Here is a 25,603-nt window from a genome sequence, read left to right as displayed (position 1 = left end):
CCCCAATTTCGTGGTATCCAATTGTTGTAGTAGCTACTATCTTGTCTCATTGCTACAACTCCCGTACGGGCTCGGGAGAGACGAAGGTTGAATGTCATGCGTCCTCCGATACACAACCCAACCAGCCGTACTGCTTCTTAACACAGCGCGCATCCAACCCGGAAGCCAGCCGCACCAATGTGTCGGAGGCTACACCGTGCACCTGGCAACCTTGGCTAGCGCGCACTGCGCCCGGCCCGCCACAGGAGTCGCTGGTGCGCGATGAGACAAGGAGATCCCTACCGACCAATCCCTCCCTAACCCAGACGACGCTAGGCCAATTGTGCGTCGCCCCACGGACCTCCCGGTCGCGGCCGGTTACGACAGAGCATGGGCGAGAAACAAGGGACTCTGATGGCACAGCTGGCGCTGCAGTACAGCGCCCTTAACCACTGCGCCACCCGGGAGGCCCCGGAATTGTTTCCTTTTTTAGGTGGTTATAGAATTTAACGGCTCTTTTCTGGATTTTGATAATTAGCGGGTATCGACCTAATTCTCTGCATGCATTATTTGGTGTTTTACGTTGTACGTGGAGGATATTTTTGCAGAATTCTGCATTCAGAGTCTCAATTTGGTGTTTGTCCTATTTTGTGAATTCTTGGTTGGTGAGCGGACCCCAGACCTCACAACCATAAAGGGCAATAGGTTCTATAACTGATTCAAGCTTTTTTTGCCAGATCCTAAATGGTATGTTGAATTTTATGTTCTCTCTCTCTCTCTCTCTCTCGCTCTCTTACACACACACACACACTGTCTGTCTCTTCTCTCTCTCCACATCTCTCTATCCCTCCTCACCTCCCCCCTCTCTCTCATACACACACACACACACACTCTGTCTCTCTTCTCTCTCTCAACATCTCTCTATCCCTCCTCACCCCCCCCCCCCCCTCTCTCTCTCTCTCTCTCTCACACACACACACTGTCTGTCTCTTCTCTCTCTCCACATCTCTCTATCCCTCCTCACCTCTTTCTCCCCCCCCTCTCTCTCTATTTGCATTATGTGCGACACTCTGTAGGGGGAAGATAAGTGGCAAACATCAAAGCCTGCAACAAGTGAGTTGCGTCTCAGACAATGTGCGGACCCCTGCTGAGTGTGTCTTTGATAATGCCTGTCAGAAAGTCTTTAGAAAGCGCCCTTAGAATTCTCAAAAAGAAAAATTCACCTGCGTCATCTCTCACACAGATACACAGACACCTGTACACAAACACACACACAAAAACACACAGTCAATAATACATCTATCTATCTCTCTACATTCTCCTTCTCTCTTTCTTCCATCATTCTTTATATTCTTTACATCATTGTTTATATTGGGCTGGTTTATTCTGTATATGGCCTGTATGTATGGGTGTTTGAGTGTCTTAATTGACTATTTCGATAAGAGAGAAAGAGAGAGTAGAGGACTTTGATAACTAACACAGTGTTGTTAAGCCCAGATGTCTCTGATTGCTGTGGGAATCATTCAACTCTCCTTTGTTTCTGGCACTGCTATTGTTTCGGTTGTTGGCTGTTCTTTTACTGTCCTAATGAGTTTCTATCTTCTGATATGCTCTCAGTTTGTGTGTGTGTGTGTGTGTGTGTGTGTGTGTGTGTGTGTGTGTGTGTGTGTGTGTGTGTGTGTGTGTGTGTGTGTGTGTGTGTGTGTGTGTGTGTGTGTGTGTGTGTGTGTGTGTGTGTGTGTGTGTGGGACCAGAAGTCCTCACAAGGATAGTAAAACAAGAATAATTCAGGGATATTTCGCTGGGCCCCACAAGGAAAAAGGGTATTATAGGCTTAGGGGTTAGATTTAAGGTTAGGGTTACAATTAGGGTTAGAGGTTCGGTTTAGGAGTCAGGGTTAGGGGTTTGGAGTTAAGCTTATGATTAGGTTTAAAGTTAGGGAACATAGGATTTTGAATGGGAATCAATTGTTTGGTGTGTGTGTGTGTGTGTGTGTGTGTGTGTGTGTGTGTGTGTGTGTGTGTGTGTGTGTGTGTGTGTGTGTGTGTGTGATTAATGCATAATTAACTTGTATGTGGTGTTTTGGGTGTTTACTGGCATGAGACATTGCCGTTGTTACAGCTGAGTGATTTCCACTAATGAGATTGCTTTGTAAGTGTCGTATCCCACTGGGCACACACTGGTTGGTATTTTGGTATTTGGTATTCATCAGAATCAACGTTGAATAGACGTTGAATTGACGTCTATTCCCAGTGGGTTGTGTGTGTGTTACTTTATGTGTGTGTGTGCGATGCTGGTCCTACTTCACTGACCCATGTGTATACAGTTTGTGTGTGTAATGCACATGTGTTTTGTGTTATTTGTCCCTGTTTTGTTTTAGAGATTGTATTTGTGATGTGTGTGGGGGAGTTAGATTCCCCTTTGGCTCTTGCTCTCCTTCAAATTCATCTTCCCACTCACACACTATGTTCCGTACTGTCTGTCTCTAGCACCATTTCACACACAGTTAGCAACAAAACACACACTTTGTTAACCTGAGAGTCAGAGCAACCAACAACAGACCATGGCCTATTTAGAACTACATGAAATAGAAGAAAAATACCTGTAACCTTTTTGAATACTGCCTTACTTTTAGTTTTAGGTCTCTACTGAGCAAGACCCTTAGTGGTTGATGCAATGCTGATACATCTAAACTGCAGAACCATTCATACTTTTACTATGGCATTTGTACGTATATGTAAACGTGTGTGTGTGTCTGTGTGCGCTCGTGCATTTGTGGAAAGGGAGGGGTCAGGTATTCCTATCAGGACTGGGTTTCTGGACTAGGTCCCTGGTGTGTCCCTGGTCGTCTGGTCCCTGTACACACACACACACACACACACAGTATTTCTGATAGGTGGATGTGTCGCACTGTGTGCTCAGAGCATTCCATCACTGGTTTCCGTAGGGACTGACTGGCAGTAACTTCCTAAGAATCGACCTTCACAGCCACGCTCTCAGTGTGTGTGTGTGTGTGTGTGTAATGAGTGTGTAATGTGTGTCAGCCTGCTCTTTCAGCTGACGTCTCCCTTTTGCGTTTTAACGGCTCTTTGGGGGTAAGTCTTTAATTGCTCTCTCTCTCTCTCTCTCTCTCTCTCTCTCTCTCTCTCTCTCTCTCTCTCTCTCTCTCTCTCTCTCTCTCTCTCTCTGAAAGTACACAGGGGACATACAGCCATTGGTCATTTGAGTAAATTAATAGATTAATAAATGAATGAGGTGTGTGTTTTCAGAGGTTTTCGGGGCTGGGTATGTTTCCCCCGGCCCAGTCTCCAGCTCTAGAGATGTGGGTTAACCAACAAGCTCTCACAGTCTCACTGCAGAATCGGGACGTTTGCCCTTAAACGTCAAATTTCGAAGGTTAAGTTGAAAGTAATAGCCCTCACCGTTGCCCCTAGTGGTCGGTTTTGAAGTGATGTCCCAAAATCCTGCTTACTTGGACGTATGTCGAATTTCGCAGTGAATGATTTATATACAGGTGAAGTCGGAAGTTTACATACACCTTAGCCAAATACATTTAAACTCCGTTTTTCACAATTCCTGACATTTAATCCTAGTAAAAATTCCCTGTCTTAGGTCAGTTAGGATCACCACTTTATTTTAAGAATGTGAAATGTCCAAATAATAGTAGAGAATGATTTATTTCAAGTTTTATTTCTTTCATCACATTCCCAGTGGGTCAGAAGTTTACATACACTCAATTAGTATTTGGTAGCATTGCCTTTAAATTGTTTAACTTGGGTTAAACCTTTCGGGTAGCCTTCCACAAGCTTCCCACAATAAGTTGGGTGAATTTTGGCCCATTCCTCCTGACAGAGCTGGTGTAACTGAGTCAGGTTTGTAGGCCTCCTTGCTCACACACGCCTTTTCAGTTCTGCCCACCATTTTTTATGGGATTGAGATCAGGGCTTTGTGATGGCCACTCCAATACCTTGATTTTGGAATTATGCTTGGGGTCATTGTCCATTTGGAAGACCCATTTGCAACCAAGCTTTAACTTCCTGACTGATGTCTTGAGATGTTGCTTCAATATATCCACGAAATTTCCCCTCCTCATGATGCCATCTATTTTGTGAAGTGCTCCAGTCCCTCCTGCAGCACTGCCTCTGATCTGGCAGACTCACTAAACACAAATGCTTTGTTTGTAAATTAATATCTGAGTGTTGGAGTGTGCCCTTGGCTATCAGTACATTTTTAAAACACAAGAAAATGTGCTGTCTGGTTTGCATAATAAACTCAGCAAAAAAACAAACGCCCCTTTTTCACGACCCTATCTTTCAAAGATAATTTGTAAAAATCCAAATAAGGCCTACCGGGTGGCGCAGTGGTCCAAGGCACTGCATCGCATGGGGCGGCACACAATTGGCCCAGTGTCGTCCGGGTTAGGGAGGGTTTGGCCGGCAGGGATATCCTTGTCTCATTGCGCACTAGCGACTCCTGTGGCGGGCCGGGCACAGTGCACGCTGACCAGGTCGCCAGGTGTACGGTGTTTCCTCCGACACAATGGTGTGGCTGGCTTCCGGGTCGGATGGGAATTGTGTCAAGAAACAGTGCGGCTTGGTTGGGTTGTGTTTCAGAGGACGCATGGCTCTCAACCTTCGCCTCTCCCGAGTCCGTATGGTAGTTGCAGCGATGAGACCAGACTGTAACTACAACCAATTGGATACCACAAAGTTGGGGAGAAACAGGGATAAAAAATAAATATTTAAAAAATATCCAAATAACTTCATAGATCTTCATTGTAAAGGGTTTAAACACTGTTTCCCATTCTTGTTCAATGAACCATAAACAATTAATGAACATGCACCTGTGGAACGGTCATTAAAACACTAACAGCTTACAGATGGTAGGCAATTGAGGTCACAGGTCACTAAAGAGGCCTTTCTACTGGCTCTGAAAAACACCAAAAGAAAGATGCCCAAGGTCCTTGCTCATCTGCGTGAACGTGCATTAGGCATGCTGAAAGGAGGCATGAGGACTGCAGATGTGGCCAGGGCAATAAATTGAAATGTCCGTACTGTGAGACGCCTAAAACAGCGCTACAGGGAGCCAGGACGGACAGCTGATCGTCCTTGCAGTGGCAGACCACGTGTAACAACACCTGCACAGGACCGGTACGTCCAAACATCACACCTGCGGGACAGGTACAGGATGGCAACAACAACCGCCCGAGTTACACCAGGAACGCACAATCCCTCCATCAGTGTTCAGACTGTCCGCAATAGGCTGAGAGAGGCTGGACTAAGGGCTTGTAGGTCTGTTATAAGGCAGGTCCTCACCAGACATCACCGGCAACAATGTCACCTGTGGGCACAAACCCACCGCTGGACCTGACAGGACTGGCAAAAAGTGCTCTACACTGACGAGTCGCGGTTTTGTCTCACCAGGGGTGATGGTCGGATACGCATTTATCGTCGAAGGAATGAGCGTTACACCGAGGGCTGTACTCTGGAGTGGGATCGATTTGGAGTTGGAGGGTCCGTCATGGTCCTGAGCGGTGTGTCACAGCATCATTGGACTGAGCTTGTTGTCATTGCAGGCAATCTCAACGCTGTGCGTTACAGAGAAGACATCCTCCTCCCTCATGTGGTAACCTTTCTGCAGGCTCATCCTGACATGACCCTCCAGCATGACAATGCCACCAGGCATACTGCTCGTTCTGTGCGTGATTTCCTGCAAGACAGGAATGTCAGTGTTCTGCCATGGCCAGCGAAGAGCCCGGATCTCAATCCCATTGAGCACGTCTGGGACCTGTTGGATCGTAGGGTGAGGGCTAGGGCCATTCCCCCAGAAATGTCCGGGAACTTGCAGATGCCTTGGTGGAAGACTGGGGTAACATCTCACAGCAAGAACTGGCAAATCCTGTGCAGTCCATGAGGATGAGATGCACTGCAGTACTTAATGCAGCTGGTGGCCACACCAGATACTGACTGTTACTTTTAATTTTGAACCCCCCCTTTGTTCAGGGACACATTTTTCCATTTCTGTTTCCTCTGACACAATGGTGTGGCTGGCTTCCGGGTCGGATGGGAATTGTGTCAAGGAACAGTGTGGCTTGGTTGGGTTGTGTTTCAGAGGACGCATGGCTCTCAACCTTCGCCTCTCCCGAGTCCGTATGGTAGTTGCAGCGATGAGACCAGACTGTAACTACTACCAGTTGGATACCACGAAATTGGGGAGAAACAGAGGTAAAAAAAAATACAATTAAAAAGAAATCAAAATAACTACACAGATCTTCATTGTAAAGGGTTTAAACACTGTTTCCCATTCTTGTTCAATGAACCATAAACAATTAATGAACATGCACCTGTGGAACGGTCATTAAAACACTAACAGCTTACAGATGGTAGGCAATTGAGGTCACAGGTCACTAAAGAGGCCTTTCTACTGGCTCTGAAAAACACCAAAAGAAAGATGCCCAAGATCCTTGCTCATCTGCGTGAACGTGCCTTAGGCATGCTGAAAGGAGGCATGAGGACTGCAGATGTGGCCAGGGCAATAAATTGAAATGTCCGTACTGTGAGACGCCTAAAACAGCGCTACAGGGAGCCAGGATGGACAGCTGATCGTCCTTGCAGTGGCAGACCACGTGTAACAACACCTGCACAGGATTTGTACATCCAAACATCACACCTGCGGGACAGGTACAGGATGGCAACAACAACACCAGGAATGCACAATCCCTCCATCAGTGCTCAGACTGTCCGCAATAGGCTGAGAGAGGCTGGACTGAGGGCTTGTAGGCCTGTTATAAGGCAGGTCCTCACCAGACATCACCGGCAACAATGTCGCCTATGGGCACAAACCCACCGCTGGACCAGACAGTACTGGTAAAAACTGCTCTTCACTGACGAGTCGCGGTTTTGGGATGGTGTTCTTCGGCTTGCAAGCATCCCCCTTTTTCCTCCAAACATAACGATGGTCATTATGGCCAAACAGTTCTATTTTTGTTTCATCGGACCAGATGACATTTCTCCAAAAAGTACGATCTTTGTCCCCATGTGCAGTTGCAAACCGTAGTCTGGATTTCTTTATGGCGGTTTTGCAGCAGTGGTTTCTTCCTTGCTGAGCGGCCTTTCAGGTTATGTCGATACAGGACTCCTTTTACTGTGGGTATAGATACATTTGTATCGGTTTCCTCCAGCATCTTCACAAGGTCCTTTGCTGTTGTTCTGGGATTGATTTGTACTTTTCGCACCAAAGTACGTTCATCTCTAGGAGACAGAACGCGTCTCCTTCCTGAGCGGTATGATGGCTGCATGGTCCCATGGTGTTTGTACTTACGTGCTTTTGTTTCTACAGATTAATGTGGTACCTTCAGGCATTTGGAAATTGCTCCCAAGGATGAACCAGACTTGTGGAGGTTTTTTCTGAGGTTTTGGCTTATTTCTTTTGATATTCCCATGATGTCAAGCAAAGAAGCACTGAGTTTGAAGTTAACTCAAATGATGTCAATTAGCCTATCAGAAGCTTCTAAAGCCATTTCCTAATTTTCTAGAATTTTCCAAGCTGTTTAAAGGCACAGTCAACTTAGTGTATGTACACTTCTTGTAACGTTCGTCATCCTCGTCTGAGGAGTATGAAGGATCGGAGGACCAATGTGCAGCGTCGTACGTGTTCATGATGATATTTATTAAACTCAGAACACTAAAACAAAAATAACAAAGAGAATGACACGAAACGAAATAGTCCTGTCTGGTGACATACACAAAACAGAAAACAATCACCCACAAAACACAGGTGGGAAAAGGCTACCCAAGTATGATTCTCAATCAGAGACAACGAACGACACCTGCCTCTGATTGAGAACCATACCAGGCCAAACACATAAACACAACCTAGAAAAATTAACATAGACTGCCCACCCCAACTCACGCCCTGACCATACTAATACAAAGACAAAATAAAGGAACTAGGGTCAGAACGTGCCACTTCTGACACACTGAAATATTGATACAGTGAATTATAAGTGAAATAAAATGTCTGTAAACAAATGTTGGAAAAATGACTTGTCATGCACAAAGTAGATGTCCTAACCGACTTGCCAAACCTATAGTTTGTTAACAAGAAATTTGTGGAGTGGTTGAAAAACGGGTTTTAATGACTCCAACCTAAGTGTATGTAAACTTCCGATTTCAACTGTATATAGACAGGTGTGTGCCTTTCCAATCAAGTTGTAGAAACATCTCAAGGATGATCAATGGAAACAGGATGCAGCTGAGCTCAATTTCAAGTCTCACAGCAAAGGGTCTGAACACCTATGTAAATAAGGTATTTCTGTTTTTTGTTTTTTTTTGCAAACAATTTTAAAACCTGTTTTCGCTTTGTCTTTATGAGGTATTGTGTAGATTGATGAGGATTTGTGTTTATTTAATCAATTTTAGAATTGTAATGTAACAACATTTTTAAAAGTCAAGGGGTCTGAATACTTTCCGAATGCACTGAAAACGTCAATGCACGAAAACCATCTACGCACTTCAATGGGGCAGAAGGCTTTTTGTAGCTAGCAATGATGACAAGACGCTGAGGTCTTTTGACTGATTTCATGTCTTTAAAAAAAATGTACCTTTATTTAACTAGTTAAGAAGAAATTCTTATTTTCAATGAAGGCCTAGGAACAGTCTGTTCAGGGGCAGAATGACAGATTTGTACCTTGTCAGCTCGGGGGTTTGAACTTGCAACCTTCCGGTTACTAGTCCAACGCTCTAACCACTAGGCTACCCTGCCGCCCCCACGTCTATGCTAATAATATGGGGGAAGAATACTATCTAGCTAATCAACACCTGTAAAGATGTTTTTGCGAGACAACAACTGCTCATTGTGCAAATATATTAAAGTGTTCAATACACATTGGAGAGGAAACATTGTTGACAACATGTAAACTATCTAAGCCAACACCTTCTGTTTTGCCCCATAGTTGCGCATGCGTTGGTTTTGTTGCTTAACAACCAACCAGTCTATACATCATTGGCTGGATTTAACAAAACTGCCCACGATTCATGCTCAACAGGGTCAGAAGCACAGACGCTTACACACACACATACACGCACGCACGCACACACACACACACACATACACACACACACACACACACACAGAAGGAAAAGCAATCATACTAAGTGCCTTCTCTGCAGCTATGGTACCTTCTTCTCCTGTATCTCTGTGTGTGTGTGTTCGTGCACTTCTTCATAGTACATTTCAAACAGCTGATTGACAATTTGCATTTCACAAAGAAAGGAGAAAGTAAGAGCTGAAGATTGCACAGAAGAAAGGGAATGGTTACAGGTTTCAAAGGAGTTAAAGTGATTTTGTGTGAGTGTGAGAGCCTTCTTATTCTCTATTTTGTTAGATCGGTGTGTGACTAGGGTGGGTAATCTAGGTTATCTATTGCTATGTTGGCCTGGTATGGTTCCCAATCAGAGGCAGCTGTTGATCGTTGTCTCTGATTGGGCATCATATTTAGGCAACCATTTCCTCAATGTGTTTGGTGGGATCTTGTTTATGTGTAGTTGCCTGTGAGCACTCCATTGTCTTCACGTTCATTCTTTATTGTTTTTGTGCGTTTCAGTTAATAAACATGTGGAAACCATATCATGCTGCACCTTGGTCCGATAATCCTTACGACGAACGTGACAGTGTGTGCGTGTACCATCATCTTCTCATTGTCACACAGCAGATTTAGGTGTTTCAGGTCACTCTCACTGTCATAGTTTAAACTTTGAGTGGAAGAGGAGGAAACAGAAATAGGGGAAGGGTGGATGAGAAACAGAGAGAGAGCGAGATGGTTAGAAAGGTACTGCAGGGTACAGATCGCTGTGAGTGATTTTGAAATTGGACGTCTATCTGTCCTGAGGATGTCGGAAAATGCCTTAAACTGGCCACTAGGGGCAACGGTGAGCGCTATTACCATCAAGTAGGCTTGGGTTTGGCTAGGGTGTTGTGGATGAGGGTGTGTTCGATACTAGTGGTGGACACTTGTTTTAATTTTGGGGTTTTAACCCTATCCCGAACATGAACCCTTACCTTAAACCATTTGGAATAAGTGCCTAAGCTTAATGTTTGAACCCTATCCAAAACATAAACTCTTAACCTTCTAAATGTGATGTTTGGAGTAACTTCAAAATGTTAAGTTTGGAGAAACGTGAATAAACGTCTAATTCTGCAGTGAGACTGTGAGAGCTTCTTGAGCTCAGGATAGCTGATGAGTGGAGCTTGGGCTCTATATGTTATCTACACAGAAACTTTCAGAGTGAACTTTTCTGCTCTCAGTGCACACACACACGCACACAGCTCTTATCTCTCTACACCTTCTTACCTGCAGAGTGAGTGAGTGAGTGTGTGTGTGTGTATGTGTGCGTATGTGTGCGTATGTGTGCTCTGAGCTTTTTTGTCCGCAGTGGAGGGTGACCTGGGTCAATCAAGAGTGTCTGATTGGTTGCTTCTCCAGATGGTGTTTCTAATCTCTCTCCTGACTGGCTGCTCAGTGGCAAGGGCTCCTGAGTGTCGCTATGGCGATAAGAGAGTGACAGTCTGGCAGTGGTCATCAGCAGGTCATCTAGAAACATCCTCACACACGCACAAACACTGTAAGGTCTCTAATTTCTCTCCCTCTCTCCAGGAGATTGCAGCGTATCTGATCACATTTGAGAAACATGAAGAATGGCTGACGACATCACCCAAGACCAGGTGAGACACATACACACGTGCACACGCAGACACGCACACACAATAATTTATGGTAACACATGTAGAACTTACACAGTACCTTTACTATCTAAAAATGTCAATGTAAAATGATGAAAACCTAGTCAGCTATAAATGTTGCATTAATGAATGTAAATGTATGATGATAAGTGATGTATAATTCAGGTTTTATGGGGGACGTGTGTGTTTAAGAGAGAGGTTAGCAGGATTTCACATCTGAAATTGAATATGTATAAGCATAACTGCAAATTAGTTATAGGGAGAGAGAGACAGAGGGAGAGAAAGATTTTGAATTTTAAAATTCCCTTTATCGGGTCAAGACCCTGCAGTACATGAACATTCCAGCCTGTAAGAAAAACAGAAGTTTAAGAGAGAGAGAGATCTAAAGAGAGAGCGATAAAGCCATATCCTATTCCCCATAGACCTAAACCCCAAGACAATTGTGTAGATCTGAAGGCATTGGTTCGGTGTAAGTTCAATTGATCAACTTCCATCAGAGGTTGAGGTGGAGCTATTACCATATAGTGTTTATCAATTCAATCATATACCTAGGCCTAGTGGGCATTAGCTAAGGGTCGATCTGGGATTGGGTGACTGTCACACTAGGCTACATTTGAATCTAGTTAACATCTGACTGGAGTTTAGCCTCCAGCCAGCTGCTAGAAGTATGGTAATTGGTTATGACACTCGCAGGCCTAGCAGTCTGATGGATGGCAGCTGTAGACAGTCAGTCACATTAAATCCACTCAATTCAGAACCACAAAGAAATGGAGCCAGATTATGGTAGATTACAGCTAATCCCACTGGTGTGGGCTGGGGCTTTGGTGAACTATAACATACTCGTATAGCCAATTTATAACCATTTTATAGCAGGTTCATATCAGCTTTATAACAGTCTTATATCAGGCCCATATCAGCTTTATAACAGTCTTATATCAGGCCCATATCAGCTTTATAACAGTCTTATATCAGGCCCATATCAGCTTTATAACAGTCTTATATCAGGCCCATATCAGATTTATAACAGTCTTATATCAGCTTTATAACAGTCATATATAACGCCCATATCAGCGTTATAACAGTCTTATATCAGGCCCATATCAGCTTTATAACAGTCATATATAACGCCCATATCAGCGTTATAACAGTCTTATATCAGGCCCATATCAGCTTTATAACAGTCATATCAGGCCCATATCAGCTTCATAACAGTCTTATATCAGGCCCATATCAGCTTTATAACAGTCTTATATCAGCTTTATAACAGTCATATATCAGGCCCATATCAGCTTTATAACAATCTTATATCAGGCCCATATCAGCTTTATAACAGTCTTATATCAGCTTTATAACAATCTTATATCAGGCCCATTTCAGCTTTATAACAGTCTTATATCAGGCCCATATCAGCTTTATAACAATCTTATATCAGGCCCATATCAGCTTTATAACAGTCTTATATCAGGCCCATATCAGCTTTATAACAGTCTTATATCAGGCCCATATCAGCTGTATAACAGTCTTATATCAGGCCCATATCAGCTTTATAACAGTCTTATATCAGGCCCATATCAGCTTTATAACAGTCTTATATCAGCTTTATAACAGTCTTATATCAGGCCCATATCAGCTTTATAACAGTCTTATATCAGGCCCAGCAGGTTGATATCAGGGTTATAGCAGGTGTGTTATAGCTGTTCTCAATGCTCTGTCTTGATAAGTGGAAACAACTGGCTCTCCACCAGCAGTCAGTCACCTTCACACTCCTCCCATTCCAACATACCTCATCAACTCCAGCTAATGACTGTTTTAAACCTTAACACTCCTCCACGCCTTTCTCTCTCTATATCTCTCTCTCCATCCTTCCCTTTCTTTATCACTCTTTCCCTTTATCATACACTCAACCCCCCCCCCCCCCCTCACTCACGCCCTCCCTCACTTGTTCATTCACCCCATGGGATACAACCGCTCAAGAGTTTTGTCAAGGGTGAGCAGAGCACCTAGTTCAAGGACGCACAGAGGACACACAGAGGACACACATCCGGGAAAGTTCTTGACTGCACATTCTCTTTTGCAATAACGACGATACACACAGAACCAGGGGATCCTCGACAATACAATACACACAGAACCAGGGGAACTTCAGCAAGCGGAGGTTGCAAAGCCTTCTCTTCCTCTAGCACTCACAAACTCAGGAAATGCTTTTTATATCCCAAACAGCTTGGCACTTGAATCAATAGTATATGTAAAGTCTGGTTGAATCCGAGGGTGTGTGTGTGTGTGTGTGTGTGTGTGTGTGTGTGTGTGTGTGTGTGTGTGTGTGTGTGTGTGTGTGTGTGTGTGTGTGTGTGTGTGTGCGTGCGTGCGTGCGTGCGTGTGTGTGGTTGAATCAGATCCCTCATCTTTATATCATCTCTGTAACATAATTAGAGTTAACCGCGGCGGGATGAGTCACAGCAGCCGCGAGACACAGAGACTAAACTAAGCTTTGATCAGAGGGCTACTGTACTCTACTGAGAAACACACTGAAACACAACACATTTAAGGTGGCAAAGAAAATAAGCTCAAAGTACATTCAATTTCACTGAGTGTGCATAAATTTAATTACCATAATCTCTGGTCATGTACTTTTAGTGAAAAATGAACAAAAAGAGAGGAGAGGAATAAACGAGAGGAGAGAAGAGGAGTAAAGAGGAAAAGAAAGAATGTGAGGAGAGGAGATAGGAGAGAATGAAAGACAAGGGGAGGGGAGGAGATAGGAGAGAATGAAAGACAAGGGGAGGGGAGGGGAGGAGAAAAGGGGTTTGTGTGTGTGGGGTTTATTGATTGTTGAAATGCTTGTTCTGTCTCTGTTGTTAGGAGATAAGGCAGCAAATCCTCCACCTTACACACTCTCTCTCTCTCTCTCGCTCGGTCTCTCACACACACACACACACACACACACACACACACACACACACACACACACACACACACACACACACACACACACACACACACACACACACACACACACACACACACACACACAAACACACACACTGGTCCCACTGTTTCTGTAATGTGGTGATTGATTGAGGAGCTCCAGGGATGACATTGAGCTCATAGTACACTCAGGAGGAGATCTGCCCTCTGTGTGTACAGCGTGTGTGTGTTTGTGTGTACAACAGCAGTGTGTGTGTGTCTTCACAGGTTGGAGGAATAGTAGCTGAGTAAACAGTTTTCCCGCGGTGCAGCTAAAGCACCCTGCTAAAATATTAACGTGTGTGTTTGTGAGCTAATATGTTAGCGTGTGTGTGTGTGCGTGTGTGCGTGTGCATCATACACAGAGGGCTGAAATGACTGAAAGATTGATAGAACCACATTTGTAGAACCACACAATCAGCGGTGAGCAGTGTGCATTTCTGTTAATTCAAGAATATCTTTTGTCCAAAAATAACCTGTCACTGTTGTCATGTCTTTGGCTATGCCGGATTAAGTGATATGACATGCTATTCTATAAAATAATTTCTCCGTAATTAATATTACCTGATTGAGCTAATCATGTAAATGTAATTAACTAGAGAGTCGGGCACCACAAAATAATATTTATAGAGCTATTATCTTCCGAATAAACTCTTAAAGACCTAGTCATATTTTACATCAATAGCAGTCAATATTAATCGTCATCTTAATTCAGTCTCATCTGAAAGTTGTAAATTCTTGGTTATCTGCACGAACCCTGGCTAACAAGTTGAACCAGAAATACAAAATTGGGTTTCATTATTTATTTACTAAATACCTAACTAATCACACAGAATTACACATACACATAATTAAATCATAACTTGATTACAAATTACGTCATAAAGGAAAACGTCCCTAGTGGGCGGAACAGATATGACAGCTTGTTACACAAAAGAAAAGGGGCTGGGTTTGAGTGAAAGAGCGGGAAGACTGAGGAACAAAGGGCGAAGCTGTGCTATCGTAAATACAGTATCTTATGCATTCTAAATTAACCTCCCATTTGGAAAACTAAAATGCAATAATTATTTACTCTAAGCAACGCTTCGGTAGGTTGGTGGTAGATGGAAGGCTGTGTTGCCCAACCGAGTCCTTCGTCCTTTGAAGAATGTCTCTGCTGGTAAATTGAATACGTTCTAGTAACGTCGTTGTGTGGTAGACGGGATACTCTGTCTGTTCCTTCCTAACCCTCGTTTGCAGCGGCTGTTGCTAACTCAACGGCTAGGAGGTATCACATCTGTAGTGAATAAGAGTTCAAAGTTCATACCATTCGCAACCAAAGCTCACGCTGATGTTGGCTTCGTTCTGTAGTTATTATCTGAACCATTCTGACATCAGACCGTCAGCCTCACGTCCTCGGAACAGAAGGTTATATTGTCGTCAAGGCTTTATATAGGAAGGGAGAGGAGGACGTGTTTGAAAAGTTTTATAGCCCATGTCCCTTCACAGGGGCGGGCCACTGATTGAGCAGAGTCCTTTTGAAAACCAAAATGTCATATTTTAGAAGCTAAAATCACATTTCATCCCATCACGAATAATTTTATATTCAAACATTTAAATTGAACAACAATTCCATGTGAATTCGATAACTCTGATGTGTATACTTTCCACTGTAGAGTTTAGGTCATCTTATCATTGATGAGAATGTCTCAGATGACAACCGAACTGACATCATATTCATTGAGTACCACCGCATATGTTCAATTGGTCGGATTACCAGAATATAGTTAATTTCTCCCCACCTTCTTATGTTCCCAGAATCTCTATGTTAACCAAGGGTTTTGCATCAGTAGGGTAGAGAGAGGAAAAAGGGGGGAAGAGGTTTTTATGACTGTCATAAACCTACCCCCAGGCCAACGTCATGACAGTCTCCCCATGTTGGGTTCAATCTTGCGATTAACCTGCATGTTGCAAACCAACATAAAAATGACAGTGGGTTGTCCTGGTTGTGGACCATCGTTGCAGTCCCCCCTCTGGTGTGGTCGACCCGGGTAGGAGGTCTGCAAATGAAGAAGTCCGCTCCATGGCTGGGCAGAGGATGTCCGGATTGGGATCGCCGTTCCGGACCCGTCGTCTGGTCGTCCAGACTGGAAGATCTGGGCAGTAACTTAGGCAGATGTTAACAACGCACACACACTCATGAAATATATCATTACATTTCCTCCCAAATGAGCACCGTTGTGGCACTAACTGATGGTTGTATGGGGAAGTTGTTTATGGCTCTATCACTTTCTACGAGCCGAAGAAAATGAAACAAAATTAATGAAAGCATAAACAAAACAAAATATAGTTATGCCCCCTTAATCATCTAATTGGACTGTATTCTATCTACATCCATGGTCTTGGCAAAATGACCCTATCCTGGCATTGTCTAATGTCATATCTAGGGCTTTCCTAATTTGCGGGGTGTTGCTTAGGGTACTATCCTAAGTTGATAACTATATGATAAGTCTACAGCTGTAAGGCACTAGTTTTGGGCAGTCTACAGGGGTGACCTATGGACTTCTGGGAAGAAAACTGGTGAGTGCTATAGCTGTAGAGTTAAAGGCCTCAAAATAAATGTTCAACTTTACTAAGGCTGGTATTTTGCTCAACCCTTAAGTGATCCTAGCATAAATCCTAATGGGATGTTCTGTTGTGCATGTGCGTTTATGCTTACGCAAGCATGCATGTCAAGGGAAGGAAACCAAGTATCCTGGCAGATTACAACTTGTTCAGAATGAGTCTGACGTAGTCAGGTAATTTTCAGGTCAATGCCTGGAGGTCAGTCAGAATTGGTGTCGAGAGAGTCTGTAGTGGTTTTACTACCAGTCACTGTCTTCCACTATTGTAGTGGCGGTAGGTATGAAGAAGTATACTTCATAGCTATGTTATCCACGGAGGAGCTAACCTCATGACGGAAGTACTCTAAGTATTAGACCAGTCGTACGTGGTGTGATCGTGATTCACAAGTTCTAATAACATTTCTCCTGAACAGAGGGTTCTATTTATTAGTGGCGTGTGTTAACCATCTGAGTGACTCCTATGTTGCTATTATCAATAGCAATTTAACTTGTGAGGTTACTAATCCTCTTACTGAGTGTTGCTGGACTGACTGTGATATTGGTACTGGTACTCAAGGGTTCCAGTTGTCCTACCGATTTATTCTGAAATGTTATCCTACAGTAATACATGATTAGAGCATTTTACTAGTTGTCTTGGAGTGACTACTACACATGGCAAGAATGATTATTGTTGCCATTTGTTTTGGAGGTGGACAAGTCTACTGGACTTCCTTTACGACCAGTGTGGTACACCTCAGTACTATCTTAGATGTGTTTTAAGATAATCCCCATCCAGGGGCCTGTCTGCTCCTCACTGTTCTACAACTAGATTACAACTAGATTTGATTTATGCTCTGGCGGCCTCGTACGGTGTTGTCCGTAATCCCGACCCCCCCACCGGCCTCGATAAGGCTCATCATGGGTCTGGGCTACTATTCCCCCCCTTGTCTCGGGATCCCCCCACCAGCGGGTGGTGTTGGTATCCGAGGCGCAAACTAGAAGTTCGGACCCTATGTACGAGTTGTCAGTGGCCACGTTATTATGAGAGTGGCTGTAACCTTTCAACCAAATCTCCTGGTGTTTGTGCTTCAACACCCTCAGTGGCTGTCGAGGTCTGTCAGTCACCACCGCGTCCGCGTGTGGCAACCTCTTCAGTACCTGCGAACTGAGACAAGGATATCGGTCTGTGATATGGCAAAGTGTTTCACCAGTGGGAGTCATCGGGTCAGTTGCTGGACTGACGCCATTAGTGTCATTGTAAGGGTTGACAGTCCCCCACAAAGCGTAAGCTGTGTCATCGGAAGCAGCGTTTACTCTGCGTATCGATGTTTTTCTTGCTGAGACGGCCGCAGTGTTTGCGGAAGTGTCCGAAGGGCAAGAGAAGTTCATCTCAACTACCGTATTGCACGACTGCAAGGAGGAGGGAAGTTGCTCATTCACATAGACAGCTGGCTCGAAATCATGACAAGAATGGTCAATCAGATTGGCTGATGGAATGTGTCGAGATATCGTAATATCTCCTAGGATCGGATTCTGCCCCAAGAGGTTTATAAACATATTTTCCCCAAGGGGTGCTTTTGACAGATACCCATCGTGAATGACTGCATTGCTGCTAGCATTAGGGGAAGACAGTGTGGTCGGTGGAGAAGGCACTGTAGCCTGTGACCATACCTGGTTGGTTTTCCAATCCATCAATGGGAGTAACCGATCCATCAAGTCTGCTCCAAGTAGCAGGGGTACAGTTTCGAGGCTGGTAACATACACAGGGTGGATGAGCGATATGTCCTTGAAGTGTAGTTTCAGCATGACTCTCAATGTGAGATGCGAGGTAGTCTGAGTGACCCCTCGAAGTGTAGTGTCGCATCGTTCCACTTTTAACCGATGTTTAGTTGGCTTCAAAGCCCTTTCTAGATCATCAAACAATGTTTGAGAGATGAGTGATATTGTTGCACCCGAATCAATTAGCGCATGACAAGTTAAGCAGTCCTCCAGGACTGTTCCCCGGTATGGGCGTTTCGATTCATGTTTAGTGGACATATTCCCCACAAAGTGGAGTGGTCGTTCGCAGCGACGTGATGTGTCAATTCTGTTCAAGGTGGAAGCAGATCGACTTTTCCGAATTTGAGTGGGCTTGCCTTTAACGAAGCGTTTGACATTTTTCTTCGCAACCTTTGCATCAGAGTCTATAGACAAAGCCCGTGGGCTTGTTTCTTGATCAAGTGGGCCCTGGATAGGGTCTCGAGTGAGAGCGGGAGAGATTTGAATTTTAACATCCTTGCTATGGGTGTTAATTCCTGCGGATCTGGTGTCCAGTAATTCCCTGTCTAGTCCTTGTGACTTATCTTTTACACTTTTCTCAAATGTTTCTTGCTTTAGTTCTTCACGTAGTGGAACTTCTGGAGAACATTGGTCTACGTTTTGTCCAACCCTTTGTTACCCTTGTGCTCTGACACTTTGTGTGGGTTGGGTGCAGGAACGTATTGAACAGGTCGATTGTAGCGGTAGTCGTTTTGATGGTGACTTACTTTACATTTATTTTGACTGTGGAGGTTATTGGAATCATGGTTTCGTGGTAGAAACTGTTGTTGTGCGTCATCTCTTAACGCTCCAATACCTGATAATGCACCCTCTGACTGGAGTGAGTGCTCCTGGTCAAACTTTAAAGCCGAGTGGTCAGGGCTCTTAGCATTGCGAGCTTTTGATGCCTCAAAAGCTGTGCTTGCAAGCTCTCTGGGTTGTAAGATAGGCAAGCCAACGTGGGCTGCAGGGCCCAAGTAGGTAATGGTAGGATACATGTTCGACAGGAACATTTGTTTAAATGGTAACAGGTCTTCCATACCTGTTTCAGTGAGTAGGCCAAAGTAAGCTGAACGAAGCCTATGATAGTAAGCTTGTGGGTGTTCGTTCTGAGGTTGTTTGACCATGTTAGCCAGTGAGCTATCGTGTTTGCGAGTTGCAGAACCACTGAATTCTAATTTCAAAGCTGTGGCAAGTTTAGTGTAGTCATTTAGCACGTGTTGCTGTTGTAGGCGAATTAACCTTGTCACGTGTCCATTCGACGTTCGCTTCTACAGGTAAACCCTGTCAGAACCCGTAGCGTTCGGGTAGCCATTCAATGCGTCCTCTATGTCAGCTAGGAACGTCTCAGTATCGTTTGGCTGACCTGGAACGGGGTCAAAGGTGGGGAAATTCTTGACGAGTTTGTCAAGGTATTCCGCGTCAAGCGGGTGGAGAGGGTTGGCTTCATCCTGTGGGGAAAGTGGGCCCGAAAGGCCAAGAAGAGCAGCCAAGCTTTGGCTTTGTTGGCCAAGAGGCGCCATATTACTCAGTGCCGAATGGCCAAGAGGAGAAGACTGAGGGACACATGATGAAGGCAATGTCTGAAACCTATTGTCTTCACTCCTTTGAGTACCGGGCTCCGGTTGCTTGGATGGATAGTCACGCTGTAGAGCGTGACCATTCTGGACTTCCTCCAGATGGTACCTAAGGATGGTATTCTGCTGCATTGCAGAGTCCACTTGAGCGCTTAGAGTATTGATTTTGGACTCGTGAGTGTCGCACTTGCTCCTTTCGATCTCAAACTTATCTGTCATGGTTTGCAGATAGAGGTCTTGAGTACAGAGCGAGAGATTCAGTGATGAGATTTCTTCCTCTTGCTTAGAAATCAAGATTTCCATCTTCATCACCTGAATTCTCTCATCATTCATTTGGTCAGCGACTTCAATGAGTTTTTCTGATTTGTCATCCAACTTTGTCATTGTGTTCATCAATTGATTGTCTTTGGTCTGCAGCATTTTGAGTAGAACCGTGTTACTCTGAGTAACATTCAACAAAACTGCCTGCATGTTATCAAATTGCGCGCTCCTGTTTGTAGATAACTCAACAGATTTATCTAGTTTGAAGTGGACTACATCGTATTTAGTTTTGTCTAAATCGAGTTGTTCCTGGAGACAACGATTTTGTTGAAGAGTTTGTGCTCGTTCATCGTCATAAGTATTTGCAATTACTTTTAATTGTTCAGATTTCAAACGCAGTTCCTCGACTAGCAGATTGTTTTCATTTCCTGCTTTTGTCAATAGTTGCTCAGTTCTCTCCACCTGTCCCCTCATGTTAGCCATGTCTGGCACGTGCTTCAGCTGTGCACTGTGGTATTGGACCGATGCCACATTTTTATGGCGATACATCAGTGCAAAGTGGGGAGAACCGTCACAAAGCCTGTGTTTGATGGTTGGTTTTGGAGAGCGTTCGCAATTTTGGCTGTTTTTTTGCTAATTAGGGTTGGTATCGCTGCTGAGGTCAGAGATCAATCCTTTTATGGGTGGAGGTTCACTAATTAGCGGAGGAGTGGTGACCACCTCCTTTGATAGCTTGCACATTATTAGAAAAATTTAGAGGAGCATTTTTCCTATTTTCTTTCAAAGTTTGGGTTTGGAATTAATTGGAATTGAATGAGACGATAATCCATACAATCTCCATTGATTGGATATCATAAGTGTAAACAGTAGATCAAATGTTGGGAACATTCAACACTGTGGTACACTTCTCCCTAAGACCGAAGCCACATGGGATTCCCGCTGGGGCGGGGCTTCTGTCAGTACTGGGTTACTGAATGGTTTTGCAAAAAAACAATTTTACTGATTGATCAATTTAATGATAAATCAGACCTGTATAGGCTATTTGGGAATTCAACTTTAATTAACCTGAGAAGTTGCTTCATCTAGGTTAGTTTGGAAAAAGTTATCAATGTCTTGTTTAGAAAACTCATCCATTTGGATATTATTTTATATTTAAAATATCTATTTCAGAATGTAAATTGCCAGATTTACACTTATTAGTTCAATTGGATAAGACATTGATATCCGTCTGGATATCATAAGTAATGACTTGAGTGTGACCTGAATAATTCTTCATGAACGAATATCCTGGGCACACGTCAGCGGTCAATGATTTCACACGCTGAAATCAAACGGAACTACCCAGGTCGGGACTTCCGTTCCACAAGGCGGAGGGATTTCAACGTAGCACAAGAAAACAAAATGGCTATTTTCCCTTGTTAGCTTTAGCATGCAAGCTAAACCCTCCTTTGCGCCTTGGTCAACTCGCAAGGGAGACAGAGATACATATCGCTGGTCAAGCTTATATCTCCTGAATTTCAATCGGCCGGCTCTTTGTCCTCGCTCGACAAATTAATAATGACCGAGCCTACCCACGTCTGAAATGCGCCAGGCAGAAATAGCCCTGCGTTTGGCCAAATGCTCTATTTCTCAGATTTCTATAATTAGCTTTCTCGGCCCTCATACAGAAATCTATTCGCTTACGTTACCCACTGACTATGTCAGCGAACAACACGGAGACGGGGAATCTTCAGCACACACACACACTCAATAATGCTTGTCTTTAACACTAAAAAAACGTGTACAATAACTTGGTATATTACGTCATCTGTTTTTCAATTTTATACAGGCTGAATCAAAATGAAAGCCTCATTCTATTTTAGATTCCTCATAGGGGGCACCAATTATGTAGTGTCTTTGGCTATGCCGGATTAAGTGATATGACATGCTATTCTATAAAATAATTTCTCTGTAATTAATATTACCTGATTGAGCTAATCGTGTAAATGTAATTAACTAGAGTGTCGGGCATCAAATAATATTTATGGAGCTGTTATCTTCCGAATAAACTCTTAAAGACCTAGTCATATTTTACATCAATAGCAGTCAATATTAATCGTCATCTTAATTCAGTCTCATCTGAAAGTTGTAAATGATTGGTTATCTGCACAAACCCTGGCTAACAAGTTGAACCAGCAATACAAAATTGGATTTAATTATGTATTTACTAAATACCTACAGTGGGGCAAAAAAAGTATTTAGTCAGCTACCAATTGTGCAAGTTCTTCCACTTAAAGAGATGAGAGAGGCCTGTAATTTTCATCATAGGTTCACTTCAACTATGACAGACAAAATGAGAAAAAAAATCCAGAAAATCACATTGTAGGATTTTTAATGATTTTATTTGCAAATTAGATGGCCGTACTTCTTCATTGCACAAATGAATAACCTAAAATTCTAAAGACTGGTGACATCCAGTGGAAGCGGTAGGAACTGAAAACAAGTTCCTAAGAAATATCGTTTCCCAATGAGAATTCAGTGAACAGACAGCGACCTAAAAAAAAAAAGTTAGTCCTTGGGGTTTTGCCTGCTACATAAGTTCTGTTATACTCACAGACATGATTTTAGAAACAGTTTTAGAAACTTCAGAGTGTTTTCTATCCAAATCTACTCATAATATGCATATCTTATATTTTTGGCATGAGTAGCAGAAATTTGAAATTGGGCACGCTATTTATCCAAAAGTGAAAATGCTGCCTCCTATACCTTAAGAAGTTATGTACCACCGCATATTGGTCGGATTACCAGAATATAGTTCATTTTCCCCCACCTTCTGATTTTCCCAGAATCTCAATGTTAACCAAAGGGTTTTGCAAATGTAACATCAGTAGGGTAGAGAGAGGAAAAAGGGGGAAAGAGGTATTTATGACTGTCATAAACCTACCCCCAGGCCAACGTCATGACACTGTTATTGGTCAGTTAATTGCTTTGCTTGTTTTGAGATGGTTATGATGGTTGAGAGAGATACTGTAAATGCAGGTGTGATGCACTCTGGGTAGCAACAGACTGTATCCTACTTCTATCATCCAACCATCCAATCATCCAATCACCATAGAAACACTAACAGTAATATGAGAGTGATCTACAGAGTAATGAATGTGTTATTGATATCTCTCCTTCTCTCCCTTTCCTCTCCCCCTCTTTCTCCCTCTCCCTTCCTCCCTCTCTCCCTCTCTCCTCTCTCTCTTCCTCTCCAAGACCTCAGAATGGCTCGATGATCCTGTACAACAGGAAGAAGGTAAAGTACAGGAAGGATGGCTACTGCTGGAAGAAGAGGAAAGATGGGAAGACCACCAGAGAAGACCACATGAAGCTCAAAGTACAGGGAGTGGAGGTGGGCACACACATGCACTCATACATATGCAGTGCCCTCAGAGAGTATCCATACCCCTTGACCTTTTCTCTCCCATCTACACACAGTACCCCATAATGACAGTAAATATGCTTTTAAAAATGTTTGCTAATTTATTGAAAATGTAAAACAGAAATATATAATTTACATAAGTATTGACACCCCTGAGTGAATACATGTTAGAATCACCTTTGGTAGTGATTACAATTGCGAGTCTCTAAAGCCTTGCGTGCGTGTTCGTGCACGTAGAAAAATATGTTGATCACCCTACTTGTAGAGAAGGGCCAATGACCTCCTCCTCTCTTTCATGTTGACAAAATGGTCTATCACTCTGTCATGAAGTACATACTTGTTTTGTTGTCCTAGGCTACCTGGCTAAAATGATTGCTCGCTAGCCTAACTTCCATTAATGGGCAACGTTAGCAAGTTAACATTAGCCTTCTACTAGCTACTTATTGAACTTCCATCCTCTCAGGCCAGGGGCACAACAATGTATGAATTAATGGTTGATCAGAATCGTCATTATAATCATTGGCCAGTATGGAGAATTAAGTAAAACCACAAGTTGAAATCTCCATCCATGGCTAATTTAGGATAGGGCTAATTTTAGCTAGCTGGCTAGTCACCGGAGGACAACAACACATGGGATTTGATAGGAGTGACACCAAATCCAAACTGGCTTCTCTTGACACTTGTTTTTGGTGCACCAGGACCATTCACAGTTGAGCTTGCTCAGTTTAACTCAACGCTGATTAGCTATTTAAAAAAAAAAAATTTGTCAAGGGAGGTAGGATGCTCGTTGGCTTCCCTTGCCTTCAATGCTACGGGCAGCAACAATGTCATACTCGTTTGGACCAGACAGCATCATTCAGCCTCTTGAAAATTGAAGGACATTTAAGAAACACAGAGAGACAAAAAATACATTATTTTATGTTTTAAAATGTTTCCATTTATCCATTTTTTGGGGGAAGCCTGACTTCCCTTGGCATCCATGAATTCACGCCACAGGTCACATGGCCAGGAATCAGATTTATATCTGACTTCAGACCACCTACGAAGATGGTTTGAAATGTGGCTTGAAATATCTGATTCCATGTGTTTTTTGGCTGTTTAAACTGCAGGAAAAAGAACAGATTTGAATCAGATATGCAAATCTGTTTTAAATTCAGGCTGTAACACAACAAAATGTGGAAAAAGTCAAGAGGTGTGAATACTTTCTGAAGGCACTATAGATGGAAGACCACTAAGGAAGGCCATACAAAACTCAAAGTAGAGGAATTGGAGGGCAAGGGAAAGAGAGGGAGGAGAGATGAAGGGATGTGAGGTGAAAATAAGAAAAAAGGTTAATGAGATGGAAAAAGGGAAGAGCGTGGGATGGATTGACTGGATTGAGCTCTCGCTCCTGCTCTCCCTCTCTCTCCGTTTGTGAATCAGTCTCTAACATCCTCCCCTAGCTGTTTCTTATGTTACCAATACACACACACACACACACACACACACACACACACACACACACACACACACACACACACACACACACACACACACACCCTCTCTGTAGGATAAGTGTGTGTTTGGCTTCAGGCCAAAGATGATGTCAATGCCTCCTTCGACAGGAACAGAGAGGAGTATCGATCGAGTCTCAAGGCAATGGTGTGTGTGTGTGTGCGTGTGTGCCCATGTATATGTGTGAGTCACATGCTACAGCTCTGTAATTGATTATTCAGCAGAAATAGTACGCAAGCGGCGAGTGAGGAGTGTGACAGACATAAAAAGAGAGGGAATGACCAAGAGAGAGGGAGGAAGGGATAAAGGGACAGAGAGGGATTGAGAAAAAAAGAGAGAAGAAAGAGGGATGATGAAGAAGAGAAACAAGCCTGTGGGGTAGATAGACCCTCATACAGAATGGAAATTTATGGAAATGCACTCTGCCTTTGGCTACAGAGAGAAGAGAGAGGAAGAGAGAAAAGGGGGGTAACCATCAAGGTCGTCACCACTATCATGCCTCATCCCTCTCTTTCTCCTTTCTCCCTCTTTCTCTCTCTGATTGTGTGACATCATCCTCTGCTAGTAGGATTGTACATTGCAGGCTTTGTTAAAATCTTCATCCTCCACACCTTTTGAACATGATGCACTGTCATGGCAGATAGGTACAGCCGAACATGACTGTGTGTGTGTGTGTGTGTGTGTGTGTGTGTGTGTGTGTGTGTGTGTACAAGTTATACTTGTGAGAACCGGAAGTATTCACAAGAATAGTAAACCAACAAAAATTGGTTTAAGGGAAGTGAGGACATTTTGCAGGTCCACACTTG

At 43.4% G+C, this 25,603-nt stretch overlaps 1 protein-coding gene across 1 annotated transcript in view; it reads left to right on the top strand.

Annotated features, from left to right (window-relative positions):
• The window catches only part of LOC139412616 (calmodulin-binding transcription activator 1-like), a 126,304-nt gene that overhangs the window by 74,098 nt on the left and 26,603 nt on the right, over positions 1 to 25,603 (top strand). Inside the window, exons 4-5 of the mRNA XM_071159310.1 lie at positions 10,634 to 10,701; positions 23,138 to 23,273. Of these exons, the coding sequence (XP_071015411.1) occupies positions 10,634 to 10,701; positions 23,138 to 23,273 (204 nt within the window). The remainder of the gene's footprint in view (positions 1 to 10,633; positions 10,702 to 23,137; positions 23,274 to 25,603) is intronic.

Source organism: Oncorhynchus clarkii, chromosome 7, assembly GCF_045791955.1.
Source record: "Oncorhynchus clarkii lewisi isolate Uvic-CL-2024 chromosome 7, UVic_Ocla_1.0, whole genome shotgun sequence".
Classification (NCBI taxonomy): Eukaryota; Metazoa; Chordata; class Actinopteri; order Salmoniformes; family Salmonidae; genus Oncorhynchus; species Oncorhynchus clarkii.
This window is presented reverse-complemented; position numbering and strand designations above follow the sequence as displayed.